Here is a 23,671-nt window from a genome sequence, read left to right on the forward strand (position 1 = left end):
TGAGGAGGCATTTGGTTTTCGGAGTAGTAGACATTGTATTACCCAATCATTTTTTTCTTTGTCTCCTCTTCTCTTTTCCGTCGTCTTTGAAGAGACCGCTGGTTCTGTCTAATGTACGGAAAGGGAGTGGGTGGGTGAAAAGGGGACGAGGACTGGCTGGTCGCGGAGGCCAAAATACCCATTCATTTTCAGAGCACATCACATTACTGTACTGCACTGCCAAACGCTGAATGATGGACGGGCAGGAAAGTTACTGGCTAATTGCAGTGAAGCTACTCGATTCATGAATGCTGAGAGATGGGGTAGAGAGAGAAAGAGGCTTCTCAAGTCGTCCCAGCGCACATACTCGTTCACTTGGAAAAAACCAAAACGGCTTTCTCATTTTGTTGAGTTTTCCTTGGAGTAAGTGAAAAGTCTTAGGTCACTGAAATGTCGCTTCTGAGGTCTCTATGCTGCCTTCAAGTCGTCTGTTTGCCTGCCTGCCTGTCTGTCTGTCTCGTCCAGTTGCCTTGTCGGATGATCAGACCTTCTATGGATGGCCTCCTCTTCCACGTACTTATTTATGGTTGAGGATACAGGAGAAACGTGAGGTGTGTGTGTGTGCGTCTGTTTGCTTCGGTAATTTCCTCCCTTTAATGGGTGTCATCCGCGACAACGGCACGCTCTCGCACTCATCCTCAACCCCTTTCTATGTCTCCCTGTTTCACTTCTCTTCCACATCCATTCACCCCCTCCCAGCCTTTGGACACCCTCTGACGTAACCCCCGATCTATCCCATGGCCCTTGTGACGCTGCTCACTTCCTTCTCCGCCGATACTTTAGACTTTGAAGGTTCCTCTCTCTCTCTCTCTCTCTCTCTCTCTCTCTCTCTCTCTCTCTCTCTCTCTCTCATACACAAGTGAATTCTTCTCTCGCTCTTCTTATCTCTCTTACAAATAAATAGCTTTCTCTGTCTCCTCTTCTTAACACACAGTGTCTCGAATGTGAGATCACATTGCATTATATGAAACGCCCAACAGTGTGAGAGCACGTCACGTTATGTTATAACTTCAACCACCATTGAATAAAATTATATATAGTGAATGTATGTATGGATGTTTGTGTGTGTATATATGTATATATATACATTATATTGAATGTATGTATGTTTGTATATATGTATATATATTGAATGTATGTATGTTTGTATATATATATTATATATACTGTATATATATATATATATATACACACAAACGTACATACATTCAGTATATATAATACTCAGATTTGAGGATAGCAATACGTGTATGTTCACCGTTCAATGCAACATAGTCATCCACTTTTAGCGTAGCAGTTGCCGCTGTCTCTTGCCATCCGTTGCACATTCCGCTGTCGAGATAGCAGTGTCAATCAGCACCCTGAATGGAGGGGCAGTTGCCAGCAATGTCGACAACTCGATTCCCTTTTCAAGGTGCTGTTCCACATAGAGAGAGAGAGAGAGAGAGAGAGAGAGAGAGAGAGAGAGAGAGGTACGGAGTTCGTGACGGCAGAGCCTGTTCCCACTGGTTTCTTCTTAGTGAGAGCACGGTGCTCTGGATTTCTGTTGTTATTCTTGCGTGGAAAAGTGTAATGGTATGACGTCTAGATTTGTTTTTGGGAATATGAAAAATAAGGAAATACTAAAAGAAAGCGCCAAAAATTTTTGGCTGATAGTGGAGCAATTCTGTTAGTAAACAGCTTGACCATAGATTAATGATCTTGAGGGAATAGATGTTTTAATAACAATGTATTCATTATTTCTTGCTTTTATGAATTCTTAAATATGATTTCAGGAGGTATTACAATCATGGTTTACGAGTAGGCCTGGGCTTAGTGATGCAACAGAAGTTGTTTTTGTATGATGTAATATGGGTGATGGTTTGAGAAAAGGTTTTATATCTGTTGTTCTGTGAAATGGCACAGAATTAATTCAAGCATTATCCTCGATAGACGGCTCTGAGATTAATATAAATTCATGTGTATTTCGTACCGAACTCCAGTTCGATTTCTCTTAAATTTCGTCAGAGCATAATAGCAGCTGATGTGATCAGTCTGGCAGAACCGATGAAAGGTCTGAAGTATGGTGAAGAATCGCTCGTGAAAGATTCGTAAAATTCAAAGTGTATAATATATGTAAGTGTGAGTGTGAACGTATCCCTGTATATACATTAAAGGTTATGTTTGGACCGTAGTTTTTATGCTTTATTGACTGAAAACAAGCCGTTGGATGGCTTGTTCTGTTGGCACAATCATACTGGATGTAATCATTCCAGAGAGAGAGAGAGAGAGAGAGAGAGAGAGAGAGAGAGAGAGAGAGAAAAGACTATTCCGTGTGGTAATAGAAATCTGAAACATTGATCACGTCAAGCCAGGGAGACACTCAACGCGAAATAATACTTGTTCTGCGAATCCATGGAGGGCACCGCGCGCAGAATACCTTTTGTACCTCTGGCTTATACAAAGGATGAAATGCGAATGACCAAAGAAAACTTACGAAGCCCAGTCGAACACTTTTTCGTAACACAAAAACCCTGAAACTCTTTCAACGAGTTTAGAGTGATGGCTGGCAGTCCTGAAGTTATTGATAAAGAAGGTTAAAAATCTGATTGCATGAGCCAGTTTGATCTCTCTCTCTCTCTCTCTCTCTCTCTCTCTCTCTCTCTCTCTCTCTCTCTCTCTCTCTCTCTCTCTCTCTGTGAGCACAAGCGTTGGTTGGTGATGTGTGTAGCGGTCGATAGTGAATTAGGATTTTTATATGTAGCCGGCGAGGACTATAATTGGAATCTGGGATTAATTGTGGTTGGGATTTGTCATCCAGCAACGATCATACGTTCATTGTTGACGACATAAGGGGCGGAGTACGCGTGTCTGAGTTGGGTGGGGGTGATAGGGACGGGGACCGACTTGCCTATGCTATAGAGTCCCTTTTGTCATATGGGAATCGAAAGATGTCAGTATCTGTGTTGTGGATGAATTCCGGGGTTACTCTGCCACGTTGATACATCCTTCAATCACGAGGACAGAAAAGGAGTGATTCCCCCAATGAGAGAGAGAGAGAGAGAGAGAGAGAGAGAGAGAGAGAGAGAGAGAGAGAGAGAGGGGCACTTTTAAAAAAAAAAAATTCACAATTCTCTCATGTCAGAACATTAGTATTACGGTTTGATAATATGCTCTTGAATTGCACACGATTCCTAGGTCATGTGCATATTTAAACCATTGTTTATCTGACAGTAGACAGTTTACTTGAATTCAAAGGACAAGGCAATTTCTACGTCATATTCTATAATTGCTCTTTTGTCTACTGCATCACGCATTGTGGGAATAATATCAATCGATTTTCGCTTCTTATGTTATTCTCTCTCTCTCTCTCTCTCTCTCTCTCTCTCTCTCTCTCTCTCTCTCTCATTAGGATTCTTGGTGACACCTAAATCCGTACGAGACTGATATGGACAAGATTTACGTTCGGCAGATGGCTTTTTTAAAAAAATATACAATTGTGATATAAAAATTTTTGTGCTTCTTATGTATGGCCATTTCTGTTCTGAACTGGGTCGTTGCTGCTGTGTTGTAGCTACTTTGACTCAAGTCAGTCGTGTGACTGTAATAATTCCGGCATCACCAATTTCTGTTCCCCTTTCGCTCTCTCTGTTTCCAGTGCAGTCCCAAGTGTCGACAACTTCTTCCTCACAAAATATATCTCAGGCTTGATCCGTCATTTAGTTTTTATTTGGCGTGATATATTTGAGTCCCGAGGTTCTCACTGAATGAGTTCCTTGTAATTAGCAAAATTATCTGATTGCCCAAAGATCTGGCTCAGAGAGAGAGAGAGAGAGAGAGAGAGAGAGAGAGAGAGAGAGTTAAAAACCTGTGTTCTGAGACTCACGAAGCGGAAGAAGTTCAAATCTCCCTGGAGGTATTAAGCAGAGCCTCAAAACTCATCTTCTATCTTCTCCCTCTTCTCCCTGCAACCCCTTCTCCCCTCACTGTTTTCCCTTCTTCTCCAGAAAAAATAATTTCTGCTCCACGACCTCCTTCCTCTTTTGCCGCCCCTTCTCCTAGTGCCTCCGCCTGCTCCCCTTCCCCCCGTCCCCCTTCCCCGACTCCATTCCCCACGACCATCACGACCAGTGGAGCCACGACCTCCTCCTCCTCCTCCTCCTCCTCCTCCTCCTCCTCCTCCTCCTCCTCCTCCTCCTAGGGCCGTGGGTTCATTTTTCATCGTCGAGCGGAGCTTCATAATTAGAATCTGAAATTAATTTTCATTGATTATTGAGATCTCAAAAGCCTCTCCACTGGGAACCTACATCAAAGGTACGATAGGTTTGCATATACGTATATTTATGTAATTCATTTTCTAGTTTACTTCTACCTGTTCCATTATATACATCGTATTAATACATGTTGTCAGTTCATCCATTAAGTTTGTCTTATATGAAGTGGCGCTTTTCCTATGTAATCTTATTTTTCCGCTTCTTTGAAATAGGTAGAAAAATTTGGTGCGAGTGCGGGAGAGCGAAGAGTCCCACTGGAGCAAGCTGCGTGTCCTGGCTAGAAACTGGTTGATTAAACCGAGGGACTTTCACTTATATACATTTTCATTTTCCCTTACTTGCATTGTTCCCTTATAAGTCAGCGCTTATAACACTTCTTGACATTATTTCTGCTGCCACAAATGCACGTTGGTAGCTTTCGAAGTTGTGCTGCGTGACTTTGGTATACCCGAAAGTGAATTGTTTTCACAATTATCACCTTATTTGATAAGAAAATTGGTTTTTGAATTTAATATTCCCTTTATATTACTGAATAATTAAATAACGAAGGGGTAGGGTTAGAATGACCTCATTGCATTAAGGCAAGGACAGAGAATCGTGATGTGATTCACGTTGGGATGGCTGGCATCATTTATCATCAGTTTACAATCAGTAGACAAGAAATACCAAGAGAAATTCGAAAAACAGTATAAGGAATGGTGTAGGATCGATCACCGAGAAACTGCTCGATTTCTCTCGCCATTTCAAGAACAAATAAGTACCTTTATACTTTGGAATAAATTTCATTAATATAAAAAACAAAAAAATACTTTTCGGAGCCTATCATCGTATCAGCGGAAATACTATGTCGCCCTCTGTATCCTCCTTTCAAGTTCTTATTCTTCTCCGCACTCTGAACTTGAACATTTTCAGCATTTACGACAACAGCGCTTAGATAATGACAACACAGTAGTACTTCGTTCAATTATTATTATTATTATTATTATTATTATTATTATTATTATTTACAATGATGTTCAGTTTGAAGGATACGTTGTATTTTGGTCTGCTGTTTTTGGGAGGTAACTAATGCGGGAACAGGAATCTTTGAATTTTATAATAGTAAAGTCTTCGATTTTTAATTTAGAGAGTTAGAAATTATTATATATATATTTTGTTCATCTTAACACGAAGTAGGATTCGTAATTCACACACACACAGATTCATCTTGTTTGGGTGTTCTTACTTATTTAGTGTTCTTGATTCTGCGTGCTCTTCTCGATCAATGCAAATTTTTTTTTTTTTTTGTGAATAATATTCGTTTTTGGTAAGATAGGAAAAGCTTTATCACAGTTAGAAAGTGAAGGAATAAAATTTTTATTTTGTCTCCTGAAGAAACGAAAAACTATTTCATATAGTTGTTGTCATGAGTGTGATATGGATTGTGAAGTTAGCTGATTTATTGCAGATAGTTTATTGGGTAACAAAATCACCTATATTCTTATTCATCTGATTAAATACAATGATTAAACAGATTTATGGATGAAACCTAATCTAGACGACTGTAGTGTTTGGCAATAATAATGAGTAAAGTTAGGTTTTATTTTCAACCGCTAACTTGTTTCCAGGAATGTAAGATCCAGGATATTTCACAAAATCTCTTCCTTTCAGTTCGCAACAAATCTGTATACGTAAGGCTTTTCGGTTCCTGTTGAAGAATGAATAATATATATATGTACAATAAATTATATATATATATATATATATATATATATATATATATATATATATATATATATATATATATATATATATATATATATATGAAATTTTTAATCACACCGTGATTTATATACACTCATGAAGCTACAAATGTCGTTTTTTCACGCTGTTCACAAATTTATATAAGTGATAAATGAACAGGTACCACTGGGACGCAAGTTTAATGGAACTAACAACGACTCAGGTAATTATAATTGAAAAGTTGTATACCATGTCAAGGGGTTCTCCCACTGGGCATTTATCACTTGGACCTTCGGTGATAATTTCCATCGGAGATATAGTTGATTTGATATTAAACGAATTTGTAGTGGTTGAATATATATATATATATATATATATATATATATATATATGAATTTTTTCATATACACTCGTGACTTTTTGTTGTTCATAAATATTAAACCCCAGGCACAGTTTAATAACTAACACTCAGTGGTAATTATAATTGAAAAGTACTTCTGCACTGGGCATTTGGACCTTATGGTTTCCAAAGCATTATAAGCCATTTGTATTGAATATATATATATATATATATATATATATATATATATATATATATATATATATATATATATATATATAAATTATAACATGTATGTATGTGTATATATATATATATATATATATATATATAATATATATATTTTCATGTATATACACATATATATATAAATTATAACATGTTTGTATGCAAATATATTCACACACACACACACGTTTTCCATAGTGTGGTGTAAACGTTTCCCCTCTTGTACTCATCATACGCATAGCTGCCTTACCTTCCCACTCATGTAGCCCCTCAAGGTGCCTTTTCTTCTTTGCCTTGCTAGGAGCAGATATCGTGTCATCAGTTTTTTTTTCCCTCTTTTATTGGCTATTATGTCTTTTACTCCTGCTCCCTTTCTCTTTCGTGTAATTAGGGAGGCCTTATTCAGACGGCCACTGGCCCCGTCCTTACATTCGTTCTTACCTACCTTTGTTAATAAGCCAGACTTGCTTTATGCAATAGTTTTTCTTTGTTGTTGCTGCTGAGGCCAGCTCTGTATAGTACCAGTCCTTTTTATAAGGCCATTGGTGCTGATTACAAGTGATGATATACACGGTATAACGGGGCTGTAGGCTTGCTTCAGTTTTGCTTAGCTTGATTGGAGAAGCCTAATTGTGTAACAAACCAATGTTCTCTTATTGCGATTTAGTCTGTCTGGTCTTACATTCAAGGGGATTGTGGCGCTTGATGTTCAAATGTTACACTTTCAGGAGGTTTTAACCCTCTCTTTTGATTTGCTTGAACATTCTGTCTTTCTCCCGGTCTGTCTGTCTCTGCACTAATTTGCCGGGTTCCCTTTTCCTTTATCATTTCACATTTTATGCAGCTGTTGTATCTTCCCCCAAGGTATCTAATTTTCCTTTTTGCCTTTGCTCTGTTCTTGGAATCTTCAGTTAACCGCTTGGTACAAAGTGTTCGTGTTTCAGGGAAGTTTGGCTTCCTGTGACATTGAGGGACCGAGAGGTGCTCTCTTGATTAGATGACTTTCTAATCATGGATAACTTACGCAGCTCGATATCCAAACTGTTTTGGCAGATTTCTAAGTTGAAAATCGAAGTAACTAAATATATATATGCGTATTGACGTTTGCGTTTTTGCTTTTCCTTGTACACTAAATGTATGATTTTATAGACACTCCATTTTTGAGTCTCATTATCGGGTTTGTTTCATACAATAATCATATATTTTGTTTTTTAGTTTATTTTTGTCACATATGGTATATTTTTTTATCTTTTATTAGAAAAATATTACATTTCTTTTACATAATAAGAAAAATATCACATTTACATAATTAAGATATTACCAAAATATTATAAAATATATACCTACAATATTTACAAATTATTATGGATGTAAAAAAAAAATTAGAAATCAAAATCAATATACTTTTCACTGAATATATTTGCAATTTTGTCTTTATATAAGTTTCTTAATAACCACCTATCATAACTAAATTTACTTTTCACAAAGGCACACGTTTCTTCTTTTGTGTATTGATTCTAAATCATTTAGAACGGTCTACTCCTTTTTAGCCTTAACTGCCTGTTAAGAGATTTTATCGGAGGTTGTGAATCATGCGCAAACACGGGATAGGCCTGTATGCCTAATAATGTTCCCGTCTCTTTGTTTCTGTAGTGCAGTGACCAGGCAGAGCTCATTCAATTACTCGAGTTATCTGAATCGTGTTAATCCTTGAAGCTCTCTCTCTCTCTCTCTCTCTCTCTCTCTCTCTCTCTCTCTCTCTCTCTCTCTCTCTCTCTCTCGTTTGATTTTTAAAGTACTCTTCTCAGAATTTAACAAAAGTAGAGTTCTGCTTCCAAGGCGAGAATTATTAAAAAAATAATAGGCCTTATCTCTTGACTTTTGATGTGTTGCATTACAAGACTGAGTAGGAGTTTTGATGAATGCATATTTTTTATTTATACGCTTGTATCAGGGAAGATAAGCTGTGGCAAACATTACGGTGTTTTCTATACTTTTTCTCTACTTTTTATTTTTTTAATGAAAAATTGCAGTTGGAAAAGCTGTTGAAAAGAACATTTTAACAAGGAATATGTTGATTTCTTCCCTCTATGTACTATAAAGTTAGCTTGCCTGTTCTACAGGTTGGCTATCAGTGGCTACTTCCGCTTTCATCCTGTGTGTTGAGGTGCGTGCCTGTATTTGTGGGTTTTAGTTCAGAATTTTCAGCCTTCCCTTTTACCGCTCTAAAATGGAATGCATTATTGAGAGACTAATCTGTGGTTAGTTTATTCTTTAGTTTCCAGGTTACCGTACACTATACTTTTAATGGCAAACCAAACTGTATGTAAGGAATTTTCATTTTGTATCATTGCAGCAAATGCAACGGGTGAAGTTCCGGATTTTGCCTGCGCCCCTGATCAGTGGCACGAGTGTCGACAGAGTTCTGGCTCCAGGCTTGCTGATTCTACACTGAGAGTCCTCCAAAAGACCCTTGGGGGTCCCACCGACGGCGATGGGGTCATGAGGCCGACGAGGTGAGGACGCAGAAGTGACTATTTATAATATATATGTGCATGCATGCGTTGGCTCCTTCGGAAATGTTGTCCATGCTGTCGAGGCACTGATCGTAGGCAGTTTCAACCTTTGGAAAGAACTGAAGAAATATGACGCTCATTAACGTTTCTTTGTCCAGATATATTGAACATAGCTTTCATTGTGCCATCAGTCAGAGGAACTTGATGACAGTGTCTGTGTTCTACCGCCTGTGATAGCGTGTCCTATCACTGGTCATTAACATGTACAATATAGTGAATTTCCATCGGACTCGTTGTATGCTGTTACTGGAGAATGGAGAAGACAGCTAACTTAATAACGTACTAAAAGCGAAACTTAAAACGTTACAAAGCTTAAATTTATGCCCGTGGTCTTAGTGATGAAAATTTTATGATCAGTTTTGCCAATGTCATTTTGAAATTGCTACGCAAGTAATGTGTTAACAACAAGTCAATTCATAATTGCCCTCATGTCAAGGTTGCAGTTTCACTGATTTCTCTCATTCATCGGCGATTGCGAACGCTGCACTCAACAGGGCATGTGTAGTTTTCCATTCATAACATTCGATATTTGGCTGTCTGAACACTGACTGCTTCAGTCGTGTGCGTTTTTCAGTACTCGTCCAAGCACAACGGGTATAATAGTCATAGTTGCTTTAATGTTTTCCATTTCATTGCCACTTATTTTTACGATGTAAACGATGGTTTTACTTGGCTTCTCGCAAAATAATTTAATAGAGAGAGAGAGAGAGAGAGAGAGAGAGGTGGGGGGAGGTAAAGCTGTCAGTTTACTTGTATAGTAACAACGACAAATATTACCCTAATAAGACGTATCCGATAAGACAAACTGCGCAGTTGAATGTTCATCACGTACACCGTTACTTTGTTTATGTTCACAAACATTAAATTACAAACGTCGTTTCATATCCGGTTCGCTCTGCCCGGGAGTATAATCGAAGGGGAATTCAAACCGATAAACGATTCGGCACCTGGGAGATTCGAACGCCCTACGGTTCGGATCGACGACTTTCAGGGACGGTCTAAATTAGGCTCAACTTACTGCATCAAATAACAGGCGTTTTATTGCTGTTAATCAGCTCAGTGGTCTGGTAAAACTGGTATACTTAACTTAATTTCAGATAATTTTTTCATATTTCGTAAAAATGCATGAGCAAATGACAGGAAATGACTGCGAGACTGAATGTATTGGTTAACAGCAAAATACTATTATTTTTTTACCCTTAAATGTTTACCTACGGTACAGTCCCATATCAGATAACGCACAAGTGAGGCGACTTAACTGTAACCAATATAACTATAATGAAAACGATAAGGTATCGTTTGCAAACTGAGCATTTTATGAGGAGAATGCCATGACTTAGCACGCTGTAAAAGCACCTCACAATTACTCTTCCACAGCACTGAATTCGATGTGGCCTTCAGAACCAAACCTATTGGATTATATCCATCGCAACTGTTCCTTTCCAGCTTCACTCATAAACATCACGGGAAAAGGACGGCAGCAGAGGACCGTATAATAACTCGTCCGAGCTTCCTCTAAGCAGAAAATCGAGGAACGACGCCGCCGTCCTTCAACATGAGGCCTCCTGTTATCATCATCATCATCATCATCATCATCATCTCGTCGTTGTGCGACATTACCCGTGAAATCGAGCGTGAAATGGCCAAGTAGAAAACTGGTCGTGTTAATAAGTATTTCGATTGCAAAGTTAATCAAGCATAGATGCATTTAAAATGCTGAATATGAATTTTGTATTCGATCATCTATATAACAATTAGCTTTAAGAAGGTAATCAAGGATTTGTATTGGTAAGGCACAAATAACTCATCAGTTTCCGTTCGTTTTACAAAAAGGTCCGCGATCGTTGAATGACGGTCTTCTTTTTGAGAAGACAGGCAGTCAAACAAACCGAGAGATTATCGGGCACCCACACGCACGCGCTTGTGTCGGAATGAGATCAGTTTGCAGTTAAGATACTAGGCGTTTCCATTATCATTTTCATTTGTATCATCCCTAACTTTTCAAGGTAAAAGGATTATAGGGCTCTCTCTCTCTCTCTCTCTCTCTCTCTCTCTCTCTCTCTCTCTCTCTCTCTCTCTCTCATTTTGTATTAGACCCATTTCTGTTATCGCCTCCTGCCTCTCCTCTCCACTCTTTCTTCCCTCTTTTTCTTACTTGGTAAAGAAAAGAATTATTTTATTCGGAGACGATCCATGAGGTGCGTTTGTGTTTCTTTACCTTGCGACAATGGCGAATGAAGGAAGAGAGTTTTTCGAAAGCGGCTCCTAAAGATTCGTGAAATTGTTTCATTATGACTTGCTTGATGAGGATTTGAGTTTTCTTGTTTGCTTTGCGAGGTTGAATTGGGTCTCCTCTCCCCCCCTTCCCAGAGTATCCCATGTCCCCCCAAAACCCCACTACCAACCGCTCTTTTTTCCACTCCCTTTTTTTTGTTGCGTTTCCATAGTGGGATGCTTCACAGTCAAGATTGAAAGTAAAGGAAGCCGTGGTATTTCCCTGCTTTAGTGTGTGTGTGAGAGAGAGAGAGAGAGAGAGAGAGAGAGAGAGAGAGAGAGAGAGAGAGAGAGAATGTAGATCGAAAGTATATCAGTGAATGGCAGATCTTTATTGCTTAGGATTAAGTTACATTGTTATGTGGCCAAGTTTATCCTTGTTGTTTATTTGTAAAGTATTGCATAGTCCACCCAGTAATTGAAGTAGTACTTGTATCCGTTCATCACATGAATTCTTGTAAATATTGAGCGGGAGACTAATATTACATATCTGACCTGAAGCTGAGAAAGAAAGTGCTAAGGTGTTGTGCATGTGCTTCCTCATTCCAGTGTTGAGAGTCAAAATCCGTTCATCACCGAGGAAAGCCAGATGAACGTGTGGTTGTTCAGTCACCTAACATCAACAGGAGTCCACCAGCCCGTTTTGGTCTTTTACAATTACAAAGACTTGTTGGCAGAGAATTTTTCGTATGTTTTGCATTTGTCAACGTTTAACACGCGAACACAGCGGCATGGTCACGCCAAGCAAGTTATCCGCTTCTCACCAACCCCTACTTTGGTAAGATTTTGAGGATTTTCATTTTTTTAGTATCCTAGTGTTGACTAAGTTGGTTTTGTCAGTCGCCTTATTGATAAGTCTCGCATTGCCAAACGGAATTATTTTTTGCTTTGTGTATTTTTTAACAGGAAAATTGCCAGGTGGTGAATCTTCCTTCTAAGAAGAACTGGTTTCAAGCTTCATGCCAGAATGTGGATGGAGAATTCCGGCCGGTCTACTTGCAGTGGAGTTACCAGTTCATGAAGGGCAAGACAAAGACGATTTTCTATCATGGTACCAAAAGTAGCGTCCAGGTCCCTCTTCCTTCAGGCTCTGATGTCAACAGCTACACAATATACGTCAGCCTGAAAGCAATAGACGGGAAAGGAGTAACGTCTTGGTTTCCACAGACCTTCCAGGTTACTGTCTTCCCTCGTACCGGTGCTGGTGGCGACGGAGTTTTTTCCATATTCAAGGATATTGCCAGTGTAGTCAACGAAAATCCCTCAATATTCCTGCAGGAAGTGAGAACGCTTGCCTATGAGTTAAACTTGCTGGAGGATAGTGATGTAGCTGAAACCATAGTTGACAATGTTCTTGCCCTCACCTTCTACCGAAATAGATGCAGAAACAGTCTTGAGACAGCCACAGACCCTTCCTTTGGCCAGTTCTTCCATTTATTCAAAAGTGTTAACTTGCTGATAGCCTGTGCTAGAGATCATTTGGCTGAAAAAATAGTTGAGCTCCCTGTTAGAGACGAAATGGAAGTCCTGCAAGTGCTTTCAGCACTTCAGATGACAGTAGACGCAAAGGAATCCATTTCCAGCATGACGTACACTAGGGTGATTTCTGCAATGCAGACTGCATCTCTCATGATGTGGTGGAATTACAAGACTGAACTCAGAACGGAGGTAGGTATCACTTTTCATGTTTATTAGTGTACTGTATGTACCTACCTGGCTCTCAGAGCAGTAAATGATTGATCAGATGGACCTTTCACTGTTGAGTATGGCAGAAACGATATTTTTCATGCCCTTCGTGTTGCCCATGGTCTGAAATATCCTTCTAAACAGTTTCTAACTGAGAATAGAAAAAACAGTAATTTTTGACATTGTTGTGCATGTCTTACACTTATTTTCGTCCTTTCAGGCTGCCAAACAGTACTTTCTTTTGTCTTCGTCGGTGCTGGACGCACAAACATCGATCTATGATTGGGACTCTTCCCTTATCGAGCTGAGCGGTCTCGTCATCACCATGCTGTTCAATGTTATGAAGGTCGAGACGAGAGCGAGATTTCGAGAGGAACCTCCCCTGTCGTATTCTTCTTCGACATTGACCTTTGTGGGTTATGTGTCCGACGCAAAGAGCATTAATCAGTGGAACAAGACGGTGCCTTACGTTTTCAAACCTGGCTGGATTCCCCACGGAGTTCACATGGTGCAGAGTCTTGTCCACCAAAGATCCCCTTATGAAGTTAGCGGCGGATTTGTCTCTTCACATGTGGTCAACATCGATCTGCATGTCAAAGACCTCGTAATGAGAGCTGTGCAGGTGCGGCCCTTTCTTCCTTTTGTCAAATTATTTATGTTATTATCAGTTTAAGTAGTAGGTAATAACAGTCTATTTTCAAGTATATTTTATGACGTTTCTTTTAAAAAAGTATGATGAATTTTTATCCATACCTGGTGGAAATACATATCTAACAAGCTTACAATAGCCAGTACTTTAAAATTCGCTACATTTGCAGATGAACAATGTCTCCAGATAAATGTTAATATTTTAGATGGCACTAATTTGAAGTCGGGTCATCCTTCTTCCTGACCGAGTGAATCGATGTTTTCCTCCCACCAGGTCAGACTTCCTCGCTCATTAGAATCTACGGGTACAGATTACGACTTTCGGAGGGAGGGGGTCCTAACCCCGCAGTCCCTGAATGTGTATGAATTTGAAGTTGGCAGAGAGCATGAAGACATGACCTTCAGCGTCGTCCTTCAGGTCGTCCAAGCTTTCAACCCGAAATATCCTGTGGCTGCGGTGGTTCTTATATGGTGAGTAGAGGTCGCTTTTTGTGACAGCATTGCGTTCATGACTCTCCAGACTCAGTCTCATTTTCTGCTGAGGAAAGTAGAAGCGTACAGTGTGTGTCTCGTTATGTCCATGTGGGCGAATAGGTTGCTTGACGGGAAAATTGGCTGGTGGTTACTGAAAGAGAGGGAGAGTCAGAGTGGGAGCCTAGCCTCCTGGAACCTTGCCCAGCACAGAATCAGAGAAGTTGAGCAAAGCTTCAGGGGGTTTAGGAGGTCACACAATTCTGCTTCGGAAGACCAACCAGAGGAAGCGTTGCCGCCCATACTCACTGCCGAAAAACTTTTTTCATTTTTTATCCACTTGATGTACCATCGGCCCCAGTTCAAAGGAGCATTTATACAAACACAAGAACCAAAACCAAAGAGGAGAAAGGAACGGCATTCTCCGGCATTTGTCCGTCTCTACATCCCATCTGATTTTGGCCTGCCCGTCCCCCACCTGAGACTTGCTTTGGACCTTTGTTCGCTTTATTAGGTGAGCAAAGTTTCAGGTGTGTGGAGGTCAGGTTTAAGCAACAGTTTTCAGCGCTTGATGTAACATCACCATCACGACAGGTGCTTCTTGTGTACTGTATTGATTTTAGAAGACATAAGATACTAATATGCAGAGAAAAAACATGACGGCTATACCTGTCTTTTATTTTTTTACAGATTCTCTGGAGGTTTTGAATTGCCATTGGTTATATTTACCTGTAGGAACTTGAGATGGAGAAATTGTGTTGCTTTATCCATGTTTGTAATGCTCCGGGAAAAAATGTATATTAAAAGTCCTGCACTTGTTTTTTACTGCACACAGCTAAATAGGTGAATTCGTCTACTTGTTTAATTATGTTAATCTATAAAGTTTTCTCAAAATGTATAGTTATGTATAATGTTAGCTTATAATTTTTGTAAGTCCCTTTAGCTAAGTATTATTCATTGGCATATTTATTATCTGTTGTTTGGAATAACATGTTATAAGTCTCCTTTTGTGTGCGCAGGGTATGTGTATTTATCTCTGCATGTCTCGGAGAAAAAAAAAAAAAAGTAAAGAATAATTTGATGCCAATGATTGACGTTAGAAGGTCCACTTTGATGATAGGCTGGTCATTGACTTAAAGTTAGTTGGTTGATATGCTTGAAAGAAAAAAAAAATTAAAAATACGGAGCGCTGTCGGTTTTGATGCTGTCATTACCATCAGTTATGTTTTTATGTGTTTTACTTCATTTCCCATCCTTATTTATTTCCATACACAAATTTATATATATGTATATGCGTTTGTGTGTATGTTAAAAAAACCCTAAGAATGTTAGCGATTTTAATGTACTGTAAGTGAACACCGCAGTAAATTAACAGACAGATCGATTCTTAGTTCAGTAGTTTCTGCTTCATAATGTTTATCAAATGGCTTGTTTGTTCAGTTTAAAGTTGAAACACTATTGATTAAAAAACTAAGATACCACAGGACTTTCAGAGATGCCTAAAAGAAAGACTTTGTATTTAACTGACAATTTTAATGAAAATGTTAAAAGTTTGGGAAAAAAATAACTAGCACCACGAATCAAAAAGTATCAGAATCTGTAAGAACTTACTAATTATTAAATGATTGGTTTTTACATGTGAACGATTTTGATGATCCTGTAATTGAAGTGAAACAAGAGCCATAATTCAGTGCAACAGAACAGCTAAAGGAATATCACTGAGTCTTTTTATTAAGTCAAAGTCAAACATTGGGTGTGTTTTAAACCGAAGCCCTAAACATTTACTGTACTTTTATATCTGATATGTATGAGTGTTCTTCGCACAGCTACTTTTACTATAGTTCTTAGCGTTACCTGTGTTGTTTCAGCATGTCACTAGATCATCGTGGAGTGACTCTTTCCAGTGCATGAAAACAGGCCTGAAAAAGCCTGGTACAGAACATTTGCCCTCTGTTATTTTTCTGTGTGTGTGTGTGTGTGTGTGTGATTTTGTTACTAATACAGGCGTTACTTTATATTCACAAGTATTAAGCCACTAATGTCGTCTAATATAAGGGATATGTAGAAGAAAATAAATAATCAAAATATTGATTAAATAATAACAATTTATATCTTTGTATATTAAATAATAACAATTTATATATTTGTATATATATATATATAATGTATATTATATATAATATGTGTATGTCTGTCTTTCTGTATGTATACATACATACATACATACACATACATAGTGAAAGCATTCTTGCCCAGCAGCTCAAACCATGATCTTTGGTATCTTTCCTTGATTTTTCAGAATTCTAATGCTGACTGATGCTTTGGAGCTTGATATTCTCTCTCTCTCTCTCTCTCTCTCTCTCTCTCTCTCTCTCTCTCTCTAATATATATATTTATATAGAGCGTCGATGGCTCGGTCGGTAGAGCAGCAACCTCGGACTTCATAGAAGTCTGTGGTGCGGGTTCAAATCCGCAGCCGACCGGTCAGAGAGGCGGACACTTTGCTATCCGTGTAGACACCCCGGGATTATGTATGTAATCAACGGATAGATTTGCTGAAAGCAAATGGGTGTTACATACTAATACACACAGAAACAAAGCCACTCCAACATCTTCTAAAAAAACATAACAGACACCTCACACATCTCGAACTGTCGACCTAACCGCTCAAGTCTCCTTGCTGCTGGGAGAAAGGGAGCTGGGGATTTGGTACAATACATATACACATGTGCTACCGGGGTCTAAGCGATGTCAGGCAGGGCAGCCGATCGAGGCTACGGCCTACCCCAACGCCAAATCAAAGTCCTTCAAAAGAAGGCATCGTGCTTATCCCATATGTAAAATGGGAAAAATCACGAAAACAAGAAAACATATATATATATATATATATATATATATATATATATATATATATATATATATATATATATATATATATATATATATATATATATATATATCAAGCTCAGAAGCATCATCCTTTTGGGTTGGCATTACGGAGTTCTGAAAAAATTCCCAAAGTCACCTCCATAACGCTGTCTAGATACCAAAGCCGCAGTTTCATGGTAAAGGAAAGAAAAGCTTTATCTTTGAGCTGCAGGGCAAGAATGCTCTCACTAACTAAAGAATGAAAGGCACTAAAAGTAACTGTGAAAGTGTCTCACTAAAATATAGTGTGTTGAAAACGGTTAGTGAAGAAATCTTTCAACGTTATTGCAAATCATTATTACTCTTTGTTGGAGAGGTGGCGATGGCATCCAGATAGGAAGGCGGTTTTTCAAAAGTGGTAAAATAAAAGTTCTGAATAATCTCGCTACATGTGGCAAGACTGACGGAACATCAAACTGTCTGCCAGTACAACTTGTTGGATGTTTGAAGGCTGCAGAAAGAGAAGTTTGGAGTCGAAGTCAAGATCGAACACTGTCAAAACTATAAAATCAATTTACCTACTGTCAACAATTCACCATAAATTGCCATGCAAACGCTCAGTAAACGAGCTAAGCAAACGGTGAAGTCTCGTTTCGTGATGTTCTGTCTTGTATTGCACTCACTGCACTGCACTACTTACTAACCTTCCTTTGATCTCTGTCGTGACTGAAATCTATTTCATTATGAATTCTTGAAGATCAAATAACTGCTCTAAGTATTCCATTATCCACATTCCTTTTTATTAAAGAACTTTATTTTCAAAGAATGGCTTTACCCTAATAAAAATAAAGTTCAAGAATACTACCTCAAGAAACACCCGGGCACAAAGGCTTAGAAGCGATATTTAGGAAAAAGTGCCCAAAACAAAAAACTTGTGCAGATATTCCTCACCAAAACTACCCAGTTAAGAAAAAGTAAGTATAGCTTAGTTTTACCAGACCACTGAGCTGATTAACAGCTCTCCTAGGGCTGGCCCGAAGGATTACACTTATTTTACGTGGCTAAGAACCCCGGGATTTACGGTAATACTACCTTATGTGAAAAGCAAATATACTTAGAAGTTTCTTGGGATAAAGTGTCAAGGAAAGGTTTTGGCTTGGTTACCTTTTCTCTTCGTTGACTTATGATGGGTGTGCAGTAGATGTATTAGTTCAGGATATGGAGAAGTGTAATATATTCCCTAAATAAAGGTTGGATAATCCTTTTACTCTGGCATTAAAGTTTTTACCTAATCATTCAGCAGCTCTGTTGTGTTGGAGCAACTTTTGCAAACATTTTGTGTAGTTCAGCCTGGAGAGATTGTTTTATCATAATGTTACTTTTCGTCATTTTTCCATGGTGTCAGTTAACAGTGATAATCAAGTTTGGTTGCAGCGTGCACCCTCCTAACCTAACCTTTTAGGAAAATAAAGGAAATTGCTCTTTGGTCTAGTAAAGTCACTAACTTGATTGCTTAAGCTGAAAGTTCAAGCATACTTTTCTGATCAAACTTTGTCTGGCATCTGCCCGGCTGTCAGTATTATGTATGTCTCAAGCTTAGCTTCAAAAGCATCGGATCGGTTTCAACCAAAATTGGCGCAGAAGCATGTTTGAGTAAAAGGGATTCAAGTTTGTTCATTCTAAGTGAAGGTAATTATGAAACGGTGAAAATGAAGGGGTGTCATTAAAGTAAGAAAAAAAGACATTTTCTTGAACAGCTGACACAGACCTGACAAAACTTCGATTTTTGATTTGCAGATTCATGAGATGGTACCACAGTGCTGTTTATAGAAATATAAAGGAATAATCACCAAAAATCTATAACATGTCTGCAGTTTGCTAAAGTACAACAGTTCCTGTGTTGTAGATTTGTTTTGTAGATTAACATTTGTTACTTCAAGCTTGGGGCCACAATAGGTCCCACAGTTTTACAAAGGATTATACAGGAAAAATAATTTGAGAGCTCGTGGTTCTGAAGGTTCCATTCTGTCCAAATATTTCATTAAAATAAATACTTAGAGCGTGAAAAGTAATGTCTGTTAGAAAAGTACAGTATAAAAGGGTGCTTTAGTGTAGTGCTTGATTTCTTAAAAATTTATGTTCATATCATTTGTTTTACTTCTTTAGTGTGACATATTTTTGCTGTATGTATAGTTGAATATAATTGTAGTTAGACTTTCCTGTAATTTTAAGTCTCATTGTAGTCAGAATGGTCTTTTTCATTTATTTGTACCGAGTAAGACATATCTCCTGAGTGAGGACTTAGGTCGTGCCTTGTATACTACATGTATTATATCTCAAATTAGTTCCAGATGTTGTTGATCCTTGCAGTCAATCTAATAGGTCTCAAGAGCATATGTGGCTTGTATCATATGGAAAAAGGAAGTATATAGCATTCAACTTTTGTTGTTCTCTTCTACAGCGAAAAATTGGAGGAGCTCTATGATCCACTGTACAAGAAGGAACTTACTGCTACTGTATTTTTTTCTCAAGTCCAGCTCAATGTCCCTGCAGGAGCACTCTCCAAGGGCACCAAGTTGCTCATTATCATGGATAAAAATGTCTATGAAAATAACTGGTTAGTAACATTGATGTAAAGGGAAAATAATTTTGGATTTTTTTCCTTTTAGGTCATGAATTCTAATGAATGTGGTCAATACATAACTATTTAATTCACCGAGTAACAGTGGATATTGTATCTCTTTTTCCGTCAGTAGTAATATTTTACTTGTCACAAGTATATTTTTTGGCTGACAGTTTTAGGGGATTTTATAAATACTGTGAAAATAATTTATTATTTTTTTGCTTTAAGTTTATAGAGATTGACTCTACTTTTGAATTCTCAGTAGGTTGAATAAGTTGACTTTAACCTTCATTATTTTCCCGTTTATTTTGAATTAGAAGGAAAGCTGAAAGTCAGTATCCCACCTTTATGTGTTATTTTGTATCACCCTGAATTTTATCATCATAATCATTCAGTATTGATTCTGTTGATTTATTGCAGGGCTCGTCATAATAAATCCAGTGAAAATCAAGGAGGAAAATTCAGAGTAGCAGGCTGGTGGTCGCAGTGCCTCCTGTGGAATGGCTCCAGTTGGGTTGGTGATAATTGTACTGTGGTAGAGGACTCGACTACATGGGATGTTACGACTTGCAGGTTAGATTGAATGACGACATTTTGCAAACATAACGCTTTACTCAATGTCGAGTTATAACGCTGTTCATGACGTAAGACTTCTTTTTTTAAAGTCTATCCTTTAATTACTTTGACAGTTTTCAAAGTAAAGTCTTGAAGTCAGTATTAGACTGGGAGACTTTAAATTAACAAAACAATAGGAAACGATGGGGAAAGAAAGCTTTAATCCACCAAATTTTACACTGTGCTACTCAAATTATGGTCAGGAAATATGTATGATTACAGTATGAATATATGAAGTGTCCAAATAACACTTTTGCCACAGCAGCCAAAACTTTGATGGATTTTCTGGAGGCTAAAGATCTGTAAAAATATGTGAGTAAGGAATATTTAGGATGGCGTCAGCAGGTATGAAATGTTTTCTTGCTGTATGCGTTCTCTGGCTTTCCATAGAGAATTCAGTTGTAATCATGCATCATTCTACTTTCTGTATAATACGGTCAATGTTAATGTATGCGCAGCCACAACATCCAAAAGAAGATGCAGAAAGGAATTCTCCTCAAAAGGGATTTGCTGGTTAGGGTTTAAGCTTAGTGCTCCCCCAATAAGGAAAAGGAATTTATATGTTCATATATGTCAAATTAAGGTGCATTTTTACTAAAGCCAAAGTACACCCATCAAGATACATTTTTACTTGAGCAAGAGTACAGCCATCCTTACCATTTTAGCCTAATTTTAAGCACGATTTTTTTGTAAGTTGAGTTATGTTGGTATCTTTTACCCCCATATCGCAGTCGAACTGTTACATTGTAACTTGAGCCAAAATACGCTTAATGTAGTGTCACCAAGCGGATTTCTTCAGACTACGTGCTTTTTATTTTACCTAATGAAGGGTTCCCACGCACATACATATTCTTGTTTTAAACACTTATCTTTCTCTTATTTGAAACGATGTGCTACATCTTTCTCTTGTTTTAGCATGATGTGGTACATCACTTCATGATGAACAGCTAGTTTCCATCAATTCCTTTGTGCCTCAGTCAATTGTGAGATTTCAACTCAATAACAAGATTATGGTAGAATTTATGATTGGGAAAATTGAGCTAATTGCTATAGTAGCATAGTACAACGTTCGTAGCGATTTGTAGTTTCTGTTAGAATCTTGATGCAGATTTCTAATGATATGAAATAATTGAGATACTCAGGAGAAGCATTTTCATCCTCCGGTGGTAGCAACATGCGTAACTACAGAAAAGGTTTGCTTACTGCATAGATTTAAAAGCTTTAAAAACATCTCCCAAAATTCAAGGGTTTAGTTTAACCATGAGTATCCTTTCATTAGTCCCTCGTATTCTTATGCACCAGTGGGGCTGCGGGTAGAGTTGAAACGTGAAAGAATTTGGAAAGTGCAGTGAAGGACTGTAGACGGCTGTCCCCCAGTAATAATTACTTGATTGTCGGTAGAGGACATAAGGCGCTTAGGTGATATGTATGTGCCTGCAACTAGATTATTCGTAAAATAAGACATTAACATAACTAAGGAATATATATATATATATATATATATATATATATATATATATATATATATATATATATATATATATATATATATATATATATATATATATATATATATATATATATATATATATATGTATGTATATATATATATATATATATATATATATATATATATTTTCATATATATTATTTTTTAGGTGATAATAAGTCCACTGTATGTATATATATATATATAATCAGGATATCCCATATATTATCACCTAAAATTCCTATATATATAGAGTGAATTGATTAAAGGACGTTTGTAGCTTTTCGATTGTATATGAATCATGATGTGATAAATAGTCATATATATATATATATATATATATATATATATATATATATATATATATATATATATATATATATATATATATATTATATTTAAAAATTATTTATATTTTATTTGTACAGTTCAAGATTCAAGAGTACGTGTATTATAATAATTTTTTGATGTATAGAAACATCTATATGTTAAGGCTTCCAGATTAAGAGAGTAATGCTGTATAAATATTTTTTTCAGGTGTCAGTCTGTGCACTCAGTCTATGGAGCTAAGGTTATACCAATTTTAGAAGAAGAGAGCAAGATAGATGTCAATGAATTAATGCTTGTGGAGACCTATGGAGCATTATACTTTATTATCACAGTTTTAGTTATATATTTTTTATTGGTGATAGTCCTGCAGACCTCTGAGCGCCACCGCCTAAAACGAAGGAATATTTGGCTGCGAGATAATAAGCCAGAGCATGAATGGGCCTATTTGTTGACCATCAAGACAGGGACGCAATGGAATGCTGGAACTACATCTAAAGTTAGTATTTCTCTGCAGAACTCGAGTAGAAAAACATGTTTTCAGTATTGTGAATTTCATGTTCTGTCCATCCATGTTGTGTACCTTATTAATGGTATCAAGAAAACTTTTGTAACTTCAACTTTTCATTTCATACCCTTTTCACAAGCTTACTCTCTATTTTACTCATGTGTTCGTCTTTGACTATAAAAATATGAACTTAATTTGTCACATAAATACATGGTGCTTGGTAGATGCATGACAAAAGCCGTCATTATGCTACCATTCACACCTTGATTACCAATGCAGGTAATCAAGTGGTTACTTCTGCGAGTTCTTGTACTACTGTAGTACCTTGGGAAAGGTCGCGTAATAGGAGTCAGTCTATCAGTTTGGGAAATTACCAATATGCAAATACGTTTGTAGAGTTGTAGAATAAAGATGACCTTGTTTTGAGTTTACTTTTTATACTACTTAAAAGGTGAAGAGATCACATTGAGGACGAGTTTTAAACTTTGATGGAAAGATCTTTATCCGAAACTAAAATTCTTGGTATTTCGATGTCCAGCTTCACTTGGAGACATTGGTCGACAGTTTATTATCCCATTTTCCATTTGAATGTGTACCTTCTTAGTTTAACCCTTGAGGGCAATCAGAGTGAAATATCAAAATCTGCTTCAGCTTTTAGAGCTTACTTTCATACACTAAAGTAATTAGTGCACCAGATGGCTTGGTGGAAAATTAATGTGCTATGGAGAGCTCATGTTAGATAAGCAGGCCCGTGTCTGATACATGGATCCGGTACACTTGGAGCCAAGTTTTTGGCAAAAAATGAGGTGCTACTGATTTTTTTTAATGTGATATCTCAAGTTAATGGCACCTGAATTCTTCTAGGTTTGTATCCTGAAGGATTAGTTCGATAGTATGTCAAATGATGTCTTATACACGTGGGAATTTCAATAACTGAAAGTAGTTGCATACCTTGTAGCACGTAGGAAGATCGTGAGAGAAGTCCTGTAAGGGGGAATAGCTAT

At 37.6% G+C, this 23,671-nt stretch overlaps 1 protein-coding gene across 4 annotated transcripts in view; it reads left to right on the forward strand.

Moving 5' to 3' along the window:
• LOC136851640 (uncharacterized) overlaps nt 1-23,671 on the forward strand; it is a 172,251-nt gene that overhangs the window by 121,617 nt on the left and 26,963 nt on the right. For all 4 annotated transcript variants that reach the window (XM_067126040.1, XM_067126041.1, XM_067126039.1 and 1 more), the window contains 8 exons: nt 8,939-9,098; nt 11,982-12,210; nt 12,339-13,100; nt 13,339-13,740; nt 14,041-14,237; nt 19,567-19,722; nt 20,149-20,301; nt 22,370-22,658. In XM_067126040.1, coding sequence (XP_066982141.1) covers nt 8,939-9,098; nt 11,982-12,210; nt 12,339-13,100; nt 13,339-13,740; nt 14,041-14,237; nt 19,567-19,722; nt 20,149-20,301; nt 22,370-22,658 — 2,348 coding nt within the window. The remainder of the gene's footprint in view (nt 1-8,938; nt 9,099-11,981; nt 12,211-12,338; nt 13,101-13,338; nt 13,741-14,040; nt 14,238-19,566; nt 19,723-20,148; nt 20,302-22,369; nt 22,659-23,671) is intronic.

The sequence above is a fragment of the Macrobrachium rosenbergii genome, chromosome 23 (assembly GCF_040412425.1).
Source record: "Macrobrachium rosenbergii isolate ZJJX-2024 chromosome 23, ASM4041242v1, whole genome shotgun sequence".
NCBI lineage: Eukaryota > Metazoa > Arthropoda > Malacostraca > Decapoda > Palaemonidae > Macrobrachium > Macrobrachium rosenbergii.